We start from the raw sequence: 20,688 nt of genomic DNA, 5'->3' as shown, positions 1-20,688 counted from the left end.
TGCCAAACAGTGGCAAAGGTGAAAACTCTAATGCATTTGCACCATTAATTTTAAATGAAGAAAACATACGGAATAGGTTGCAACAGTTGTAACACTTAAAGGCTACGGATGTCCCAGGAGCATTTGCAAAATGGATTTAGAGAGGATCTATTATAAACCACCACCTACTGGCAGAATGAATGGTTTGAACTCTAAACCCCTTTCATATGCTATTGATGCTATTGTTCTCTCTTATCAGCTAAAGGTGCTGCTAAATCACCAGCAGTAAGAATCATGGTTAGCAACCAAAACAACCTACAGAAACAGGTAGGTAGCCTTTCTCTCTTGAGCCATAAACTGTGTAAGCCTTTTGAAGCAAATCTATTCCATTAGTCTGTGCTAATTATTTGCAATTTACATAATAATTGTAATGTGCAATGGGCTTTTCAATTCCTGGCCAAAAATAAATAATTAAATGCTCAGTTTCAAGATAGTCTTGTGACCTCTCGAAGCTCATAGAGGTTTCCATGTCCAGGAGATTAGCCAGTTGTGTGCTTTGGACATAGGTGCATTCCTTCTTGAAAGAACAGGTTCAAAGTTTGGGGGACGCCCCTAAATAATTCTTTGTCATTTGAGCCTCAGGCAGCCTCAGTGGCTAGGAGTGCCTTTGACCACTTACTGCTAGCACACCAACTACAGGTGCCATTGAATTGGGATAGCCTGGCCACGTTTATTCATGCATTGGTAACCTCAATGTGGGGCTGCTGTTGAGGCCTAGTCTGGAGGCTTCAGCTGGTGCAGAATTCTGCTGTTAAGATGGTTGGTGGTGTTTAGGAGCTTTCACTGGTTGCGAGATGCTATCAGGGTCATGTTCAAGGTTCTTGTACAGTATTAATTTGCAATTAATAAATTGTAATAACTTGAGTCCCGGATATCTTAAGAACTTCCTGGTTCCTTGTATCTATGGCCAATCACTGAAATCTTCAGAGGAGTCTGTTAGTGGTTCCCTGTGACAAAGATGCATGGTTCATAACCACCAGAAGCTGTGCATTTAGTACTGTGGGTGGAGTGCATGATGTGGTTCACTGCAGCTTATTCGTGTAATGGGTTAGAACTATGGTTTACTATTCTATTCAAATCAGGCCCATGTCTGACAATGACTATGGCAAGTTCACATGTGCATTTTTCCTTTCCCAATGACTGCAACAGCTATCGCAGGCTCAATATCACAGGTACATAGAACTCCTTGCTAAGCTTCCAAGAAAGCAACATACCGTATACATTTAGATAAGAAAAATCCAGTAGCCTCACTAAGTAAGGACATATTGTGTGACTTATGGGCATGAGTGAATCAGGGGGATCACAATGACATGCTAAAGGTACTAGGCAAGGTGTGCAGAAAGACAACTGGGAAACAGATACCTCAGTTAGAAAAGAGTTTGCATCAGGTGGGAGATGGTATAGGCAGATCTCTGCAGAGATAAAACTGAAAGGACTACAAATCCACCCCTTACAGAAAATGATGCATCACGGTCTGAAACAGTAATTTCTGCAGTGGAGGAGGAGGACAATGCCAAACCTACATCTCAGAGCACACCAGGATTCTTATTCTTGGAAGAGAAGCTGCAAAGAAATCTGTGGACGAGGAGAGGATATACACATTAAAACTGGGTATAGCACAGATATACACAGAGAGGATAGGCTAGCCCTACGGATAATTCACTGGAAAGATAAAAACAAAGAAAGAACAGAGGATGAGTTAGTGCTGTTCTGTGCTACACGAGGTCCAGTCCTTGGTGGCACACTTACAAATGCTAGCCTAGTTTGTATTGGGGAAATATCTGCATCACTTCAGAGACCGGAGATTGATGAGGGGTTGTTCAAGCTTCCATCTATGCAGCAGTACCAATGAATATTTATTGCAGCTTGCAAGCACTCGAGAGCTATTCTATTTCTCCTGCTCAGTTGTGTCAAACTGACTTAAAAGTGCTAAGGATTTCTACAGAGTGGGCACATACGTTTGCACATCTAGAGATACTAAACTTCTTTTTTTCATCTGAAACCTCAAGTGTGGTTTTGAAACATTTCGCTGGGGCAAAGCAAAACAAAGATGCAGACGTTATCTACTGCAGCTTTTGGAATGATAAATAAATAAAAATGGGAGGAGGAACATAATTCAAATACTGAGAGAGGTTCTGAATTATATAAACTATGTTTCTAAAATATGTGTGGTTTTAGAGATTGCAGCCCATGGAATTTTACTGTATGACAGTGGATACTGGCTATTACTTGTGCAGTCACTTGTAAGACTCTGTAGGCGTTCACCTCAGCCCTGGCAGATCCCACAATGCCATTCCCTTCAAAAGTGAGAAGAGACCCAGCTGCAAGTTAAGGAGAACCCGGAAGACTCATAAAAGCAACCCCAACAGGTGGTACAGGGAAAAGAGTACCAGAGAAGGTTTATGATTTATTTTTCTAGTTGTTGTGTTTTAATGTTTTGCTTACAAACCAGTTTTTTCAATATGTCTTTGTTGCTAATGTTGGGCCGGCTTATCAGACCTAGAATTCATAATCAGAAGAGCCATTTTGGAATATATATATATATATATATATATATATGCTGGTACAATCAAATCTCAGTTCTCGAATGGCTCCGTTTTTGAACGTTTCGGTTCCCGAACGCCAAAACCCCAGAAGTAAATGCTCCGGTTTTCAAACGTTCCTCAGAAGTTGAACGTCAATGCAGCTTGAGTGCAAGAAGCTCTTGCAACCAATCAGAAGCCATGCCTCAGTTGTCAAACATTTCGGAAGTCGAACGGTCTTCCGGAATGGATTACGCTCAACTGTAATACTTCTGACAGTGCATTTCTCCTGCCATATATGTTGTACACATGGGAATTAATATGGCGACCATGAAAGCCAAGAGCTAAGAGCATCTCAAAAGTTAAAGAATGTAGAATGGGCAAGCTTGCATAACCCTGCACTACCCCTGTCTCTCATTCACACAGCTTCACTTTTCACCATCATTCCAGCTATCTAAACACACCAGCTATTTAGCATCCTGCTGCCTACCAATCCCAAAGCCTACTAATTATACTGAATTACATGGTTGCTGTATGATGTGCCCTAGTCAAGTGGAGGATGAGACCTCTCTAAAGCAATCTTCCCTTTAAAATCACAACTAAAATGATAACATATTCAACCTCTGAGCCAATCATTTTCAAGTGCAGTTCAAGGCTGCATCAGGAAGATCCACATGAGTGTTTGGTTCTGGCTTGGCAGCAGGATGGTTCTTGCTAATCGAAAAGTCCTTTGCTTCCTGTCACCTTGATTACAATTTTCAAGAAAAATATTGTTCCACTTGCAGGGAAGGCATTTGGTTATGCAATCGGTTGCCTGCACGGATACATGCGGAGTGCAGAGGGCACATCATACCCCTGCCTGGGGTCAAAAAGGGGATCCTGGGAACCAAAGGAGAGAGCCAGGAATTCCCTGGGACCTCAGAAAACATATGCATATATTGTGTGAAAACTAACATTTACATTTTGTGTAAGCTTGCATAAAACACCAGAATATTTCTTCCCCCGGCCACTTTGTTTTCTGCCAACGTGCTGCCACCTACTTCTCCTAAGATATCCAGAGAGGTGGCACTGAAGTCCCAGCGAAAGATAACATGAATGGGCGAAGCAAGAAGACAGGCTTGACTTGGTTCTCCTGCAGGTGACAAGCTCCACCTACAGAGGGGACTGCCGTCTGCCAGTGAAGGGCAGTGGGTGACGTCACTGACAGCAGTCCATCTTCAAGCAGGGGAGGGCAAAACAGATCATTGCCACCACTATCATCACAAACTGATGAAGAACTGACTACAACCGGTAAAACTATATTTTCCAAATAACTCTAATAAAAACCAGGAGGTAGTTAATATTTGTAAGGGTATAATAAAAGCAACAACAAAAAGTCCCTTTAAAAACCCCTACCTAAGATATTTAATTGTGCTTTGATTTATTAATACTATGAATAGAGGATCAGATGATTATTCATCTCTGTGTATTTTAATTTGGGCTTTTGCTGACAAAAGGTGCTGTTAATTTGGAATTATTGCTTAACCTGAGAAACAAAGTTACTCAGATATATTTAACAAGGAATTGTAAAATCTTTTTACAACTCAAGTTATTTTGGCCAACCTGCAACGAGCTGCAAAGTTTGCAGGTGAGCTCTTGCTACTTTGTTGTTGTTTTGATCAAGCAAGCACAGCTGTACCTTTTACTTATATTTATAATATTGCTTATGAAAAAAGCCGAAACTGACAGAAAGAGTGGTTAAGCCGGGAGAACATTTTTAAAGTTGAACAGAGGGAGATCAGTTATAGCATTCAGTATTTTACTACAGTGGAACCTTGGTTCTCAAACTTAATCGATTCCAGAAGTCTGTTTGACTCCTAAAACCATTCGAAAACCAAGGTGTGGCTTCCAATTGTCTGCAGAAGCTTACTGCACTCAATCAGAAGCCATGTTGGAGTTCGGCTTTCGAAAAACGTTCAAAACCCAGAACACCTACTTCCGGGTTTTCAGCATTCGGAAGCTGATTTGTTCATCAACTAAGCTGTTCGAGAACCAAGGTATGACTGTACAGAGAAAAACGGCAGCTTTAAATAGTCCCTTCCCAAGAGTGTTACTACAAATACATCCCCTTAGAGCATGACAGAAAGCATACTGAAATTCCAAAGCACTAATGGAGAACTACATGCGGCTTGCCTGGAGTCAAGAGAAACAAGCTTTATGTAGCTTTCTATGTCAATTATTTTGGCACAAGACAGTCAATATCACCACTTCTGTGCCTAAATCTGCACTGGTATTTGCTGAAGGCTGTGATTCTAATGGGAAGTGGCATAAACTTTCCTACGGGATCCCAAAACATGAAAAGAACAACAGTCACAGAGAATGTTACCTAGCTTGGTGAGAACTAGAATGGCGCCCTGCTGTCTGAGAGAGGAGTTGATATCATGTTAGAAGCATCAATCAAAACTGAAGCTGTGAAATGGTACAACCTTTTAAAGTATTTCATCAGCGCTGTACTGTTCTTGGGAGAGCATGGTCTACCATTTAATGGTTCACCCATCAAAATGGTGATTACAACAATGGAAACTTTTTTAGGAATCATTGAACTGTTCTCCAGATGGAACACCATCCTCCAAGAACACATGCTAAGTGTAGATGAGTCACAGAAAAGGAATAAGAGGCTTCTTACTCACAAAATGAATTTATTGCAGAATGCTCGAATCTTGTGAAACAAGACATTTTGTTTGAGAGGCAATCTGCAAAATAGTTTGCAGTCATAGTAGATTCCACACTAGATTCTTCCCATATTGAACAAACAACATTTCTTCTGAGATATGTACTTTTAAGACAAGCAGGGTAGGAGATTCAAGAAAGATTTCTCAAGTTTGCAGATTGTAGCAACAAAAGAGGAGAAGAAATGGCTCAGTTGCTAATGCATACACTGAAGGAACATGCTATTTCTCTCAGTGATTGTAGAGCTCAAGCCTACGATAATGGGGGAAATATGGCCACAAAATACAACGGCACACAAGCAAAAAATACAGGAACAATTCTCAACAGCATTTTTTTTTTCACCTTGTGGTTGTCATACACTCATCTTATGTGGAAATTATTCTGCTGAATGCATATCTGAAGCAATAGCCTTTTTCAGAACAATTCAAACTGTATACCACTTTGTTCAGTTCCAGTTCTAAGTGGTGGGAATTACTACAAAAATGTATTGGTTGTGCTCTTTATGGTATGTCTGAAACAAGGCGGACAGATCATGCTGAATGTGTAAAGCCTTTTGCAGCCCACTTGCCTGCCATTAAATTACCACTAGAAGACCTCCTAGGATTAAATGTGATGGCCAAAACAACAAACAAAGTCCATGAAGTTTTATTATATGTGGCATCTTTTGCATCAAACATACCATAAATATAGAAATAAAACTCTCCTGCATATGTGATGGAGTTAGGCACAAGAGGGCAAGGTTGCATGATGACAGCACACCTGATGCTAACTTGGAATAAGTGAATGGCAGAGGTGATACTCCAGAAGAGGCCTACTTCACAAAGTGTGTGTTTTATGTTTTGGTAGACAGTGTTATAGCAGGATTAACTGTTCACTTCAGTGCTGTTGGCAGAAAAAGTTGACTTCTTGTGGAAATATCTTACTATGTCCAAAAATGATGTGGAGAGAAAAGCTTTAACTTTATCAGATCAATGTCCTGCTGACCTTAATGGGGGTGATTTTGGAAAAGAAATGCAATATTTACCCTCGGTACATAAAACAAATTTTGTAAATGCACAGTTAAAGCCATTAGATCTGTTGAACTTGTTGACAGAGTACAAACTCGGTGACCTGTTTCCATTATGTTTATGTTAGCTTAAGAATACTATTAACATTCACAGCAACAGTAGCTTTTGGAGAGAGGTCATTTAGCAAATAATTAAAAATTATTTAAGGCCTACAACGTCTCAGGAACATCTTGCAGATTTGGCCAGGCTAAGTATTGAATCAAACACTGCCAGAACAATTAATATTCATGCTGTGATTAGAAATTTTTCACAAAAAAGAACAGAAAAGCTCTTTCTAAAAAGTGAATAGTAAGTTTATCTACTTTTTTTATACTAATATGTCAGGGAACTGCCATCGGAGCTGGAGGCGGAGAGAAGGCTCCAGAGGGATGCTGGAGAGGGTCCCAGTAGAGAGAGAGGCAGCCCATCCGCTGGGGAAGGAAATCAGCGTAACACCAGTGGAGAAGGGGGGCAGATGGGGGAATCGGAGAGGTGGCTCCAGGACTCCTCGCCAGAGACCAGCAGAGAGAGTACGGGTACTCTGCTGCCCACACCCTCCCTGCGCAGAAGACTTCCGCGCAGGGAGAGTAGGAGAAGACTGGGCGTCAAACAGCTTTTATGCTGGAAAAGGTTCAAGAAATGCCCACTGACAGATTCTGCCAGCGACTGAGGCAGCCACAAAACTTGAGGCTGTCCAGACAGAAAGGGTTCAACCAAGTAGCCTAGCCAGGAGTGGCCGCAACTTACGCATGAGCAACCCCTAGAACCATTACATAATACTAATGTCTTCTGATCTGATCTGCATTGCAATATAAAAGGTTGTTTCAAAGAGAATTCTTTCTCCTTATCAGTATTGTAGCATAAACCTAAGATGTTCAAATAAACAAAGATGTTCAAATCAAATATGCTTTCTTATCTATGATCCTCTTGTTTTATGTATATTTATTTATATTTATCATGGAGGGAGTATAAGATTTAAATGCAGAAAATGAACAGAGTGCTCCACTCAACTCCTTTCTCATCTTCCATACCCTTTTTGACCTTACAGCCTATAGTTCATGGCATGGTGGATAAAAGCAAAACAACTAAAGGAGATATTAAGTGGCCCCAGAGAAAGTTTGCACCCCCTGATAAAATTCCTTTCAGAGGCCCTGTATGGATAACACTGATTTGTAGAGACTAGAGATCAGACCACTAGCTTTATCGGGGGGGGGGGGGGGGGCTTTGTGAGCTTTCCAGATGAGTACACACACCAATTATACCACAAAAAACCCCAACAACCACGCTTTGTTTGAGCAGAATAAATTCTAAGTAAATAGAATGGATTTGGTTTTTATCTTGACTAGGAAAAGTGGCCCAATTTCCAGATTTAGCTGTTCCCTGGTGTAGTTCTTGGTAAGAACAGTTTTAGCTCAATGCTGGAAAGCTGGGAGCTTAGCTTGCATAGCTGAATACTGAACTAAAGTGATTTTTCACATCTGTTCCAATACAGATCCACCTTTACTACTACATGTCATCTGTAAAATCTTTCCAAGGAAAAACATGAGCAGTTTTCAAATAAAGGCATGCCCACTCAAAATCAGACAGACACCATGTAAATTTTCACTATTTCTTTTTTTTAGTAAAATGAAAAATAATATCAGCTAGAAAAAAACATGGATGCCACATGTTCTGTCTGAAAAAGTTATGCAATGAGGAGACTGCAGGTTTAATGCTTCTGTAATGTCTGTAAACTTGCTTATGATTTGTTGAAGTCTATGTAAGATGAAAGCAGCAACAACAAAAAGCTAGGCTGACCAGTGCAAGACAAATTAATAGTGACCAGTGCAAAGCCACATCATTTTGTAAGGAATGTATTTTTTTTACAAACTACAGTATCTCTAATTCAGCTTGATTGCATTTTCAAATTTTGCCTTGCAAGATGCAAATATAGTTACCATTATTTTGCTTGGCTAATGTAATATGCTTCATGTATAAATGCACGTATAAATAATTTCGAAGCTCCAGTTTGTGCAGAATAGGGTAGCCTACTGTCAATGGGTTCCTCAAAGGGTATTATAGCACTTCTCTATCATTATTGGATTCCCTACCAGCCTTTGAACACAACTTTTTAAAAAATCTGATGTTGATCTAAAGCCCTTTACTGCTTAGGTGGAAGAGATCAGTTTTTGCCCGTTTCCATAATAAACCCAACTATTGAGAGAGAATGTGCCCAGTTGTTATTAGAAAAACTTGCTCAGGTGGTGACGCTAACATTTATCAGATAATAGCTATAGAAGTATGCAAACAGGAGAAGCAGCCAGACACACCCATTGGTAGTACCCATACAGAATTGCTGCCAACTTTATAATGCATGGCAAAGTGCATATAGTACCTAACACACATTCTTCACAGAGGACATTTAGATTAGACTGTAAAGTATTGTTTGCATGGGCTAGGAACATGGCATTACCCAAAGACTGTACTGAGAAGGAGCAAAACCATACTTGATCATGTTTACAAAGAAACATGCGACAAGATAAAGGTGTTACCTGTGAAACAAGACTGATTTGACGAGTGTGACAACATCCCGACTGGCATTGTATCCGGCACAGACAATGGCGACATGGATTGTCTAAGTAGAAAGAAAGAGACAATGAAAGCAAGGGGAATAAGAGCAATTTAATTTTTCACTTTTATTATTCATTAAACAGGAAAACAGTCCCACTATCGAACAATGCCATTTGTTGTGCTTAATGCTCATCTGACACTTGTATGTTAAACAGCAAGTATGTTAAATATTTGTAACACCATCTACATTTGAAATCATTGCTTCAAGGCACTTGAAGTTTTATTATGTAGATTGATGATAGAGATGATAGATAGATAGATAGATAGATAGATGATAGATGATAGATGATAGATGATAGATAGATATAGAATATGATGCAGGAAAAGGAGATGGTAAAATTTGTGATAGCTAGCCTTCAGAAGTTCACAAATAAGTTGAGACTTCCCAAGTTTATGACCAAACAAAAATCCTTTCCAGGGAGAGTTCACATGTTCTAGGTTAAAAAGGTAAAGGTACCCCTGCCCGTACGGGCCAGTCTTGACAGACTCTAGGGTTGTGCGCCCATCTCACTCAAAGAGGCCGGGGGCCAGCGCTGTCCGCAGACACTTCCGGGTCACGTGGCCAGCGTGACAAAGCCGCATCTGGCGAGCCAGTGCAGCACACGGAAACGCCGTTTACCTTCCCGCCAGTAAGCGGTCCCTATTTATCTACTTGCACCTGGAGGTGCTTTCAAACTGCTAGGTTGGCAGGCGCTGGGACCGAGCAACGGGAGCGCACCCCGCTGCGGGGATTCGAACCGCCGACCTTTTGATCGGCAAGCCCTAGGCGCTGAGGCTTTTACCCACAGCGCCACCCGCGTCCCATGTTCTAGGTTAGGCATAGGCAAATTCGGCCCTCCAGATGTTTTGGGACTATGACTCCCATCATCCTTAGCTAATAGAACCAGTGGTCAGGGATGATGGGAATTGTAGTCCCAAAACATCTGGAGGGCCGAGTTTGCCTATGCCTGTTCTAGGTAGGCAGCTAATAACATCACTATTATTAATAATGGGGGCTAGATTTGAGATCTCCTAGAAGATCCTAGATAAGAAGGGGGGGGGGGGGAAATCCTAGGAATAAAATGAGGAAGTATTTGGAGTCAATAGACAATCTCCTGACACAAGTAAGTACTCAGCTGCATTTATATGCTCTGCTGAGAGAAGCTAAGAAGTGTGTGCCTCTGTGATACCAGGTCTACAAAAGATGGCTTAAATGGCTACTGGCCACAATGGGCTGTGTTCTATCTCCACTGCTGGAGGCAGAACGCCTCTGGATACCAGTTGTTGGGCATCACAAGTGGAGAGAGCGTTGCTGCATTCAAATCCTGCTTGTGGGCTTCCCATAGGCTGGCCGCTGTGAGAAGAAGATGCCAAATGAACCTTTGACCTGATCCAACAGGGCTTTTCTTATGTTCTTACAACTATACTGAAGTTATGTATCAATGTGTTTTACAAAACATGAAATCTCAAGTGCAGTTTCTAGCCTTGGGATGCTTGGCCTGGTTTGCATGCTTCCTAATGAAGGTACATGCCAGTAAAATTTGTGCACAGAACACATCTGTCTGCGGTTCTTTAGCTGTGATTCCTGCACTGCAGGAATTCTATGGCTCCAAGAATCATGGACACAGGGAAGTGCCATCCTGCTGGAGGGGATGGGGAAGGTAAGAAAAGCTCATGTTTCCTTTAGCAGCAGCCACCATGAATTTGAAATAGGGTTGCGATAGGGTTGATTCTTGTGAGCAGAATCAAGGCAAGAAGTATCCCATCATGCTGCTGCTCACACAAAGAGCCCAGCAAAAATTGCCACCCAGTTTATCTCAACCAAGGAACATCTAAACTAACCACAGGGAAGATACCTCTCAATAGCTGATCCCATTGAGAATCATAGATCTGTGGTTTAATTCTAAGCATGCTCCTAATCTTCTTGTTGTTGTTGTTAAGAAGATTTGAGAGGCTGCCATTTTTAACAGAGAAGTACTCTAGTCAGCCATACTCCAAGCTGATTTTCCCATGTGGCATTCCAGCTGTGTGGTTATGTGGTTAAGTCTGCTTCTTTTTGAGTGAATTTCTAAAGGACTTTTGTTTTGTTTTTAATACCACAATTTGAATTATGGCAGTATTGTCTTTTTTCTTCTTCACCAAAACCCATATAAACAACAGAGACCACTGGTGTAGATCTCTGTCCCCAAACTTAGTGATACTTCATGGATTAGTCAGATTCAATATTGAACGCACTCTCCTCCTTAATAATAGTTTTAGCTTTCTTTATCAATTTCTTATACAGCACACTGACTCTCACATACACAAAGAAGCAAATAATCACATCAAGGTATGTCCTCTAAGGCCCGAAAAAGAAAACAGAAGAAACATCCCTGTTACTTTTCATTTTAATTACTTTGACATTATTGTCTTTTTTTGCTGAAACTCGTGTAAACAGCAGAGACAGCTGGTTCAAATCTCACCGGGTGGCCTTGAGAACACGAAGTCCCGCTGAAACGAGACTAAAGGTCCATTTTGTTCATCATCCTGTTCCCAGCAGTGGCTAGCCAGATGCCTGTGGGAAGTCTCAACTAGGGCTTGAAGGCAGCAACTCCCCCCATTGTATGTCCCCCAGCAACGCTATACTTCCTTTGCAACACAGTGATTACATTCTATCTTCCATCAATTTCTCTACTCTTTTTATAAACTATCTAAGATAGTGGCTATAATCACTTCTTGGGGCAATCAATTCCATAAGAGAAATGATTCCTTTTGCCTGAACCTACCATCCAACTATTTCATTTGTAACAAATTGTGTTACAAAAACTTATCTATTCTTCTCTAGCATTCATAAATTTATGAACTCTAATGCCCTCCCCTAGTTATATTTTGCTTAAACAAAGAAGCATCTAAGAAAACTCTCTAAAATTTCAGGAACTCTTTTCTGTATCTTTCCCAGTACAAGAAGAAGAAGAAGAAGAAGAAAAGAAGAAGAAGAGGAGGAGGAGGAGTTTGGATTTGATAACCTGCTTTATCACTACCCGAAGGAGTCTAACTTTCTCCTTTCCCTTCCTCCCCCACAACAAACACTCTGTGAGGTGAGTGGGGCTGAGAGACTTCAAAGAAGTGTGACTGGCCCAAGGTCACCCAGCAGCTGCATGTGGAGGAGCGGAGACGCGAACCCCGTTCCCCAGATTACGAGACTACTTCTCTTAACCACTACACCACACTGGATACCCTCCTGAGGCGAAAGAGCTGGAACTATACAAGGTTTCCAGATGAAGACACTCCACAGAAGACACGCCCATTCCTAATAATTCCCCATATTAAATTTGCCTTTTTCAGTGCTGCTGCACACTGAGTTGATATTTTTAAGTGAGCTCTCCATCATGAAACCAAAAGAACTTCCATAGTGAAGGCCTATTCAAATAGTTCATTTAACCCCTCTCTTGTTTAGTTCTCCTTTAATGCTACTGTCATCTGAAAGGTCCTGCTACCTCTCCAGGTGATTAGCTACTCCCATTTTTAAAAAAAAAAAAAAAATTAAAATTTTTCACATCTTTAGCAATTTTGTCCTCCAGTAAACTCAATCCTCCAAATGGGAATAATAGTATTTTATTGTTGTTGTAAAACCAGACATATGAATCAAAAATTGTTTTTGGAACAAAATTGCTAATGTCGTTAAAGAATAATATTTATTGAATTTTTACTTAAATGGATCATATAACTCAATGGGCTAGGGGCAGGGCAATTTAAATATAAAAAGGAGGAATATAACAAGGAGAAATGTAAAATCCAACACCACATGGAGGAATGGGAAGCTGGACTTGAGCTGCAACATGAAGTAACAAAAGAGAATAGAGATTCTATAGTCAGATTCTCTGTAAGCCATTACCTATAGCATTTCTCAAAATATGATCCTCATAATCTTAAATAATTTTTATTTTTGTTTTTATTATGATGAAGAATGCAGAGGCATCCCTTTTCAAACCCCAGAGGGTCTCAATCCCTTGTGTATGCTTCTAAGCAGAAATGTTGCAAAGCCAACTCTGCTACCTCCCTCCCAAGAGTCCACCAAGTTTATCTAGAGTAGAGGAAAAGGGAGGCACGAGTGCTTCAGCTCTGTGTCAGCACTCAATTTCCTCCCAAGTAGAGAGGTGAGCTGAGACTCCAGGTCTCTGCTGGGAATGTGACTTTCCACTGATGGAGACCCTTTGTCAGAAACTGATGTAGCAACATCACATTCCTACTTGGGACACTGACTTGGATTCCTAGCTCCCTTGGCAGCAAAGGGCACTCCACTGAGGTGCTTGAACAATGTCTTCCTTCCCATGCCAGTGTGGTGGGTCTGTGGGTGGTGATGGTGGTGGTAACATTTCAGCTGGAAGCTCTGCTTATAAATCACATCTATTTCTGACAAGCTGAACAGAGGCACTTGCTTTTGGGGGGGGGGTTTGCCTCTCTCAGATTACTCCTGGTCCCCCCAAACAATGCAATAAGAGGAGGGCTAGTGTTGATTTATCTCTCTGTTTTCTGTTATATCACACAATCCTCCCCTTAACCTCCCTTTTCTGGCCTTAATTCTCCCCTACCTTGAGGGAAAGGAAGCTAAAATAATATCTTACTATGGATGGGGGGGGGGTGGAGTGAAATTGGACCTCTCTTGTAAACACATAACTGGCATTTCCAGTAATAGGATAAATGAGAACCCAGAAGGCAAATCTGATAATAAGGATGTTTAAATTAAGCTTACATTCTGTCGCTGAATTACTGTGTGAATCTTTTAAGAGGAAAAAGTTAAAGCTATTTCATTATCAAAATACTGTGTGGTTAAGATAGGTGCATGGTGAGAGCGGGGAAGTTTCATGTTTTACATAACCATTGCCTGGGGCATAACACTAATCCCCTGCTGAGCAAGTAAATTTACTGGTAAAAGTCATTATAATCTGGAAGGCCATCTAATCTAGTCACCCCTTTTAGCCGCTATTCCCTTGTCCAAAATTGGCTGCAGCACATATACCTCTAGGCCTTAAGAGATTCAGCCATCCAAATTTCTGCAGGAGCACAAGAAAGATGGGAGAGAGCTGAAATCATCCTTCAACAACTCAGTGCCTTCTAGGTATTTTGGACTGCATGCAGCTCCCATCAGCAGATGGGGCTGACGGCCATTGTAGTCCAACGTATTTGGAGGGCACTAGGTTGGAAAAACTGCTTCATGTGCATTTCCTAGTAAAGCAAATAGTAATCTCCTAATCCCACCCCTGCAAAACCTACCCCCATTACTTAAAAATGATCTGCAATATTTCAAAAGCATGGGAATATCATTATCAAACTGCTGCTGAGGAAAATATGCCCTAAGTGAATTACTTTAACATGACAGTCGAAGATGATAGTGGAAGGTTTTCTTGCCACTGAATAAGACTGCATGTCGAATGCGCTGGACATATTATATACCACAACAGATTTCTGGATTTCACAGATTTTTAGCCTTCACAGATTTTTTTCCATAGCTGTCAACAACAACAGCTTCATGTTTCATCCACCCTCTGCCTACCATATCTAATAATGATGCATCATCATCATATTGCAAATCATCTGCCAACAATACCCTTCTTTGTTCTGTGTAGGACAAATGGCAAAGCAATTAATGGGCATAAATCTAACATCAGAAATAGCAATAACCAAAAAACAGTTGGACATTTTAACCTCCCTGCATACTCAGGATTGACTTTAAGGTGGCTATACTAGAACCAGGAAACATCAAAGGTAGACTACAATTTGAAAACCCTGAATTACAATTCATCAAGAGGTTCAGTGTGGACAGAATAGAAACAATGGATTTTCTACAACATTGCATGTGTTAGGTGGCTTACCAAAGCCAGGATGCCTGTGTCATCAACTACTGTTTGGTTTTTGTGACCGGCCACTTTTAATAACACAATGATCATTGTAATTTTCTGCATTTCGTATCCTTCTGCTGCAACAGAACACAGCCACCTCTCTGGAAATTACCAAATCGCTGTTCCTTTTCACTGGGTTCTGCTTGCAGAAGACAGATAATCTCTCCAAGTGATGATGTGACATCATGCATTCTCTGTTATTCAATTATTAGAAAAAGTGAATCAAGTGAAAGAAATGGGACTGTTGATTTGGGCGACAAACAAATATCCTGCAACATCTAGTGATGACTGTAGGTGTGCTAAAATGAGGATATGTGTTTTTTCATTTTCTACTTATTGTCTGGTCTCCTGATTCCTGGGGAGTGGGGGGATGTTAATTGAATTCGTTAATGTTAACCCAGGGAACTGAAGTCCTTGCCAAGGAGGCGATGACTTCTTAGCATCCCTTGTATCTGATGGGTTTTATTAGGTAGGTGAGGGAATATAATTAACTATATTTTATTGCCCTACAAACCTATGTGTGTTGGTTAACAGACAAAAGAAACAGACAAAAGAATTACTACTGGCAGTTAAAAGCGCGGGAATGAGCAGAGTTTAAATCTCATCTTAAGCAGTTTAATTGGAAGCAAAGGAATTAGCTGCTAGGCCGATTTCCCACTTTGTTACCCTGTTAGTCAAAGGAACAGGCTACAGACTGAAAAGCAAGTTTAAAGCGTATATTTTACCCGCAGGCAAGCATTTGTCCCTAGCAGCAACAGCATTAAAAGTAAATGCAGGTAAAATACTTGTGTTTACAGCAAAACCAGCTGCAGGCATGCTGGCGCAATCAGAGGCATGCCTTCCTTCATAGCTGGCTGAAGAGAGGGGTGGGGAGAGAAGGAACAGGAAATACTTCTTTTGCTTTTTCCCTCCCAGGAGAGGAGGGGAAATGACATCACACAGAGCCTTCTCTGCCAGTTACATCTCTATGGTCTGTGTCCGCCTATCAGCAATACAGTGCTAAGTCCTTAACCCATTCACATGCTAACCAGCAAGAATATGCATTGTTAGATTTGACTACCTTTCTCCCACCTTCTCACCTAGGTGAGCAAAGGATTTCTCCCTCTCTGATTCCTACAGTTTCAGATCAAACTCATAAAAAGTAGAATATAAAAAGAGTAGTCTGGATACTACAAAGGCAAATCACCACCACCATCATCCTGTACTCTTTTCTTGATTTATGTAAAGAATCTATAGACCACCTACCATTTGGGAAATATTGTGGTGGTGTAAAAATTCCCTTGACAAATATGACTCGGAAGACAGTTACCATATAACCCTATGCATGCTTACTGGTAAGCAAGTTCCACCACATTCAGTGAGATTTGCTCTTTGTGAAGTGGGCACAGGAGGCAGATCTAGAACTGCCAAGAGATTTCCTTTCAGTTGTTAAGTTTTGTTGATTGGTTGGAATTGTGTGTGTGAGTGAGAGAGAGACAAGAGAGAGAGAGAGAGAGAGAGAGAGAGAGAGAGAGAGATATTCGGGCCAGCTGTTCCCATCTACAGCTTCTCAATAGCTGCTTGCAGCTATTTTCAGAACTTGCCGATACCATTGTTTATTGATTTCTCCTTGGTGTATTCTGTTAAGTGTCCTCAAAAAACTTGGCTTTCTTCTACTCAAGTGAGGTATCACCTCCTCCCAGCTCCTTTTGAAATTGAATGGATATAGTTCGCAAAATGAGAGTGAGTGACAATCACAAATACATCTTGGAAGAAAGAACACAATGGAGTCAGTGATGCTGTGTAACAACCGTGAAAACCATTGTCATATTTACCGCTGCACATCTTTGGGGAAACTGACACATTTTCAAGGTCTAAATGAAGCTGACATGTCTGCTGTATTCAGCGGGTCTTAGAAGGTCTGTGGAATCTGATAGAGGAGTGAGCTTGCACCCACTTGCTTCCAACTGACTTTGAAGAAAACTAAACAAAATCTGGGGAAAACACACCCAAAAGCTTGGCGAAATAACCTACCTCCCTGATCCCCAAGAGTCCCTCCTTGCTAGTCCCCCCAAAACATCCTCCTCCCTTACCTCTTGCTTTAATTCCAGCACCCAGTTATCTCCAACCATTGACCATGCTGACTGGGGTTGATTGGAGTTGCAGTGCAAAATAGCCTGAGGGTGCCTTGTTGGGGAAGTGTTCATAAAGGGGAAGGCAGGAAGAGGATGTTTAGGAGACTGAAGCGTTGGCAGGAAGGGTGTTTGGGGACCAAGAAGGGAAACCAAGGATTATTCTCTGCTTGGCAGGTTATTCTAAGCCAGAGAAGAATTTAGGGCAGGCATAGGCAAATTTGGCCCTCCAGATGTTTTGGGACTACAACTCCCATCATCCCTAGCTAACAAGACCAGTGGTCAGGGATGATGGGGATTGTAGTCCCAAAACATCTGGAGGGCTGAGTTTGCCTATGCCTGATTTAGGGGCTTTCAAAACCTGCCTCTCATTTAAGGTAGGATTTTGCAAGCCCTCTGAGCCCGACTTGAGGGAATTTTGCTAGCATCCTTCTTCAACAGTATGAGGAGAGGAACCATGCTTGTGAATATGTGCAAGAAATTGAAGATATGGAAATTAGATAGAAGAGTTAGGATACCCATGGGAACTGCGGGGAATTATAATAGATTATCTTTCCTGATTTGGGGTCAATGTAATCATTACTTATAGGGTGTTCATAATTTGTACATAACAAGTTACATTCAAATAAATTCTACAACCTTGTAAAAGTAGAGACAGTCACATTTAAAGGTAAACTGAGGATAAGTGAAAATGACAGATCAAAACCTGCCTATTGCACCAAGCACCCTTGGTAGATTTTACATTGTGATGTTAAAGTAATCAGTGGACCAAGTTTAACAAACTTCCTATGGACTTTGAAAATTGTGGGGCAACAGCCATTAAATTAGATAATATAATTGATACAAACATCAATGTTGTCCTATGGAACTTGCCAGCATTTTACTGAGTTGCTGTCCTTGGTCATGATGGTACTCTACCAACTCTAACTACAAATTTATCTTATGCCATATAAGCAAATGTGTTTTCTCTTTAATATCACTTTTATTTCCAGTCTTTCTCATATTTTTGTGCACTGCTTCCAACTTTCCTAAATTACATATTACTAAATTACATATCAACAAGCACAGTATCACCACTGACTTGACTTGCTTGCTTTCACAAAAAGAGAAAATATATATGGAATCTATAAAAATTATTTGCCAATGGCCCATGACGTGGGTATAGCACTGAAAGCAGGCCAAGGCCCCAATAAAGCCAACCAGTTCTCAACAGAGCAGGGGAAGGGAACCTGTTTGCAACCCGCAATCTTCATTCCTTCATTGGCAACATCTTGGTGGCTGCATGCCAGAAGCTGGTAGAGCCAGATGCAAAAAATAAAATAAAAAATGGGCAATTACAAAATACATTTTAATCCCTATGCAGTTTAGACAGCAGGAATGTGCTACTATATAATCAGTTTCATGCTGGCATGAAGGAGGGGAGACAGATGTGACTCTTACCTTTGTACAATAGGTGCATTCCAGCAACCCAGTTAGGGGTAAGAGGTTTCTATACCACCACCCCACATGCATCTCTCCACCCTGGTAAGGACACATTCAAGCCAGACAAAAGCACTCAAAGAAGCTGCAGAGCATGGTCGTTCCTTTCTCACAAATGCATCCATGGAAAAGTTGGCCAGCCAAACATTGAGAAGCATGGCCTGAGATGGAAGAACAATCTACCTACCTCACACTTCTCCACTGCTGGCTGTTGTCCGCACTCTGAGCTGTTCCCTGCCACGATGCCAGCCCGCAGACTCTCACTGTCCCCAGTCCCTTCCTCCATGGAATAAGTTTTTGAGTGGTTGCCTCGGCGATGGGACAGGCCCCGGCTCTGCACAAGACTGAGCTGCTTGCGAAGTGCCCGGTTTTCCTCTTCCACTTCTCGCATGCGGACCTCCAGGCTCTCTCTTTCACGTTGACTTGTGGCTGTGTAACGAGGGCTGTGGGGCTGAGATTCAATTGGAGACAATGACACTGGCTTTCCATCTAGGATGAAAGGAGGGGGGAAAGAGGCAGTGATACAAAGGACATTTAAAATTTAGATTTCAAAAAGGAACAGAGAGAACCTTTTTCTGTAATAAGTCCTGAATTGCTAAAAAACAAACAACTATGCACATGACTAACCCAATATATCAATTACCATCAGGTCACTGGCAGAGGAAGAGGGGTGCCCACCCTCCTGGGATGCTTGCCACAGGCGGCGCCCCTGTGGGTGGCTAGCCCTGCCCCCAGATGCACAGCAGCTAGCTCCACCTCTGCATCAGGTATGTCCTATCTTTCTTGTTATATATGTGATGTAGTTGATGCTTGTTTGATTCTGTCTCAAGACCTTCTGATAATGTAAGACTATAGAAACCATAATAGGCAACCAAGTTCTACTCAGAGTAGATTAATTAAGATTAATGGACCCAAGTTGGTCCTGTCCACAATTTTCAATAGGTCTCCTCTGAGTACAACTAACATTGGATACAACCTATGTAAGAAGACCAGAAACACAGGGGAAACAGCACTCTGGCATCAAACTTAGGTGGCATCACCACCAGAGTATTATTGTCGTTCTTGTCATCTGATCCTGTGCCTGCCATATGCTTTGCTATTGTTGTTGCATGACCAATGTGAAGAGAGTTGCAACAGAACAACAGTCACACCAATCCTGTAACTCAGGAATCAGGTCAGAGTAGCACCTTCTGTCTTGTTCAGCAGCTAGTTATTCTGCAAATAGAAGTGAGTTGCACACAGAATCCCTGTCACTTTCTTTGGAAGTGATTGGTCATGGTAAACCTACTTTTCTCTAGCTCCAACATGATACATTTGTTGTGAGACCTGGTTACAATCATTGCAATCTCTCTCTGCATCATGGATTGCAATCAAACAGCTTGTCTGAAACGTAGGAAGGTTTGTAAGTTGAGAGATATCTGTTGCATAGTAACAAAGATGTGCTCTCCCAAGCCTACAGCATGTTCACACTCCTGCCTCAACAACGTCTACCCTGGCTTGGTCATGTCCACAGAATGGAAGATGGCAGGGTCTCCAAGGACCTGCTCCACAGGGAGTTGGGTTCAGGCACCAGGCCAACTGGCAGACCAACTCGGTGCCTGCAAATGTGACATGAAGGCTATAATCCCTTGCAGTGCCTGGAGACAGGCAGTCAAGTTGTGCATTTTTAGCAGTAACCAGAGGAGAAATGACCGCTGGGAGGAGACAGAGATAAGAAACACCATGGTGCATCTGCAGCAGCACAACTGGATGCCTTCATCCGTCACAGCTGCAATGAAACTTGTCTCTGCCACACCAATATCTACAGCCACAGGAAGTGCTGCAACCGTCCAACAGCTTGGCCTCACCCCCAAAGGTGCACTCCTCCATTGTCTTCCAAGACAGACGGGTGCCAACAAAAGAAGTTAGGTCATGTAACAACACACACTAGTGTTGCAAATGCAGAAAACGTAGGATGCTGCTTTGTACTCAATCAGAAGATTGGTCCACTAGCTCACAGTATTGACTCTACTGCTTGGCAGCAGCTCTTGGAAGCTTTACTAGAAGAGTCTGTCCCAGCCCTACCTGAAGATGCCAGGGATTGAATCCAGATATTGAACTTTCCGCATCCAAAGGATGTGCTCTTCCAGTGACCTATGACCTCTCCTCCAAACTTAACAGCATTGTAGAGTTTAACAACAAGGAGCCTCTCAGCAATGAAAGTGGTCAGGAGGTTTAAGCAAAACACTATACAAGACCAGGAAAAACATTTTGTCCACATCCAGTACCAAGTTTTGGTGTCTGAGTATTACAATATGGAGCTTGGGGTGGGAGA

At 41.7% G+C, this 20,688-nt stretch overlaps 1 protein-coding gene across 1 annotated transcript in view; it reads right to left on the bottom strand.

Annotated features, from left to right (window-relative positions):
• The window catches only part of LARGE1 (LARGE xylosyl- and glucuronyltransferase 1), a 307,888-nt gene that overhangs the window by 152,723 nt on the left and 134,477 nt on the right, over window positions 1-20,688 (bottom strand). The window contains exons 3-4 of the mRNA XM_083400742.1: window positions 18,562-18,863; window positions 8,848-8,930 (exon numbers count right to left, since the gene is read on the bottom strand). Of these exons, the coding sequence (XP_083256868.1) occupies window positions 8,848-8,930; window positions 18,562-18,863 (385 nt within the window). The remainder of the gene's footprint in view (window positions 1-8,847; window positions 8,931-18,561; window positions 18,864-20,688) is intronic.

The sequence above is a fragment of the Podarcis tiliguerta genome (assembly GCF_965153285.1).
Source record: "Podarcis tiliguerta genome assembly, chromosome: 10".
Taxonomy (NCBI): Eukaryota; Metazoa; Chordata; class Lepidosauria; order Squamata; family Lacertidae; genus Podarcis; species Podarcis tiliguerta.
Note: the sequence above shows the minus strand (reverse complement) of the source record. Positions and strands in the feature narration are given on the sequence as shown.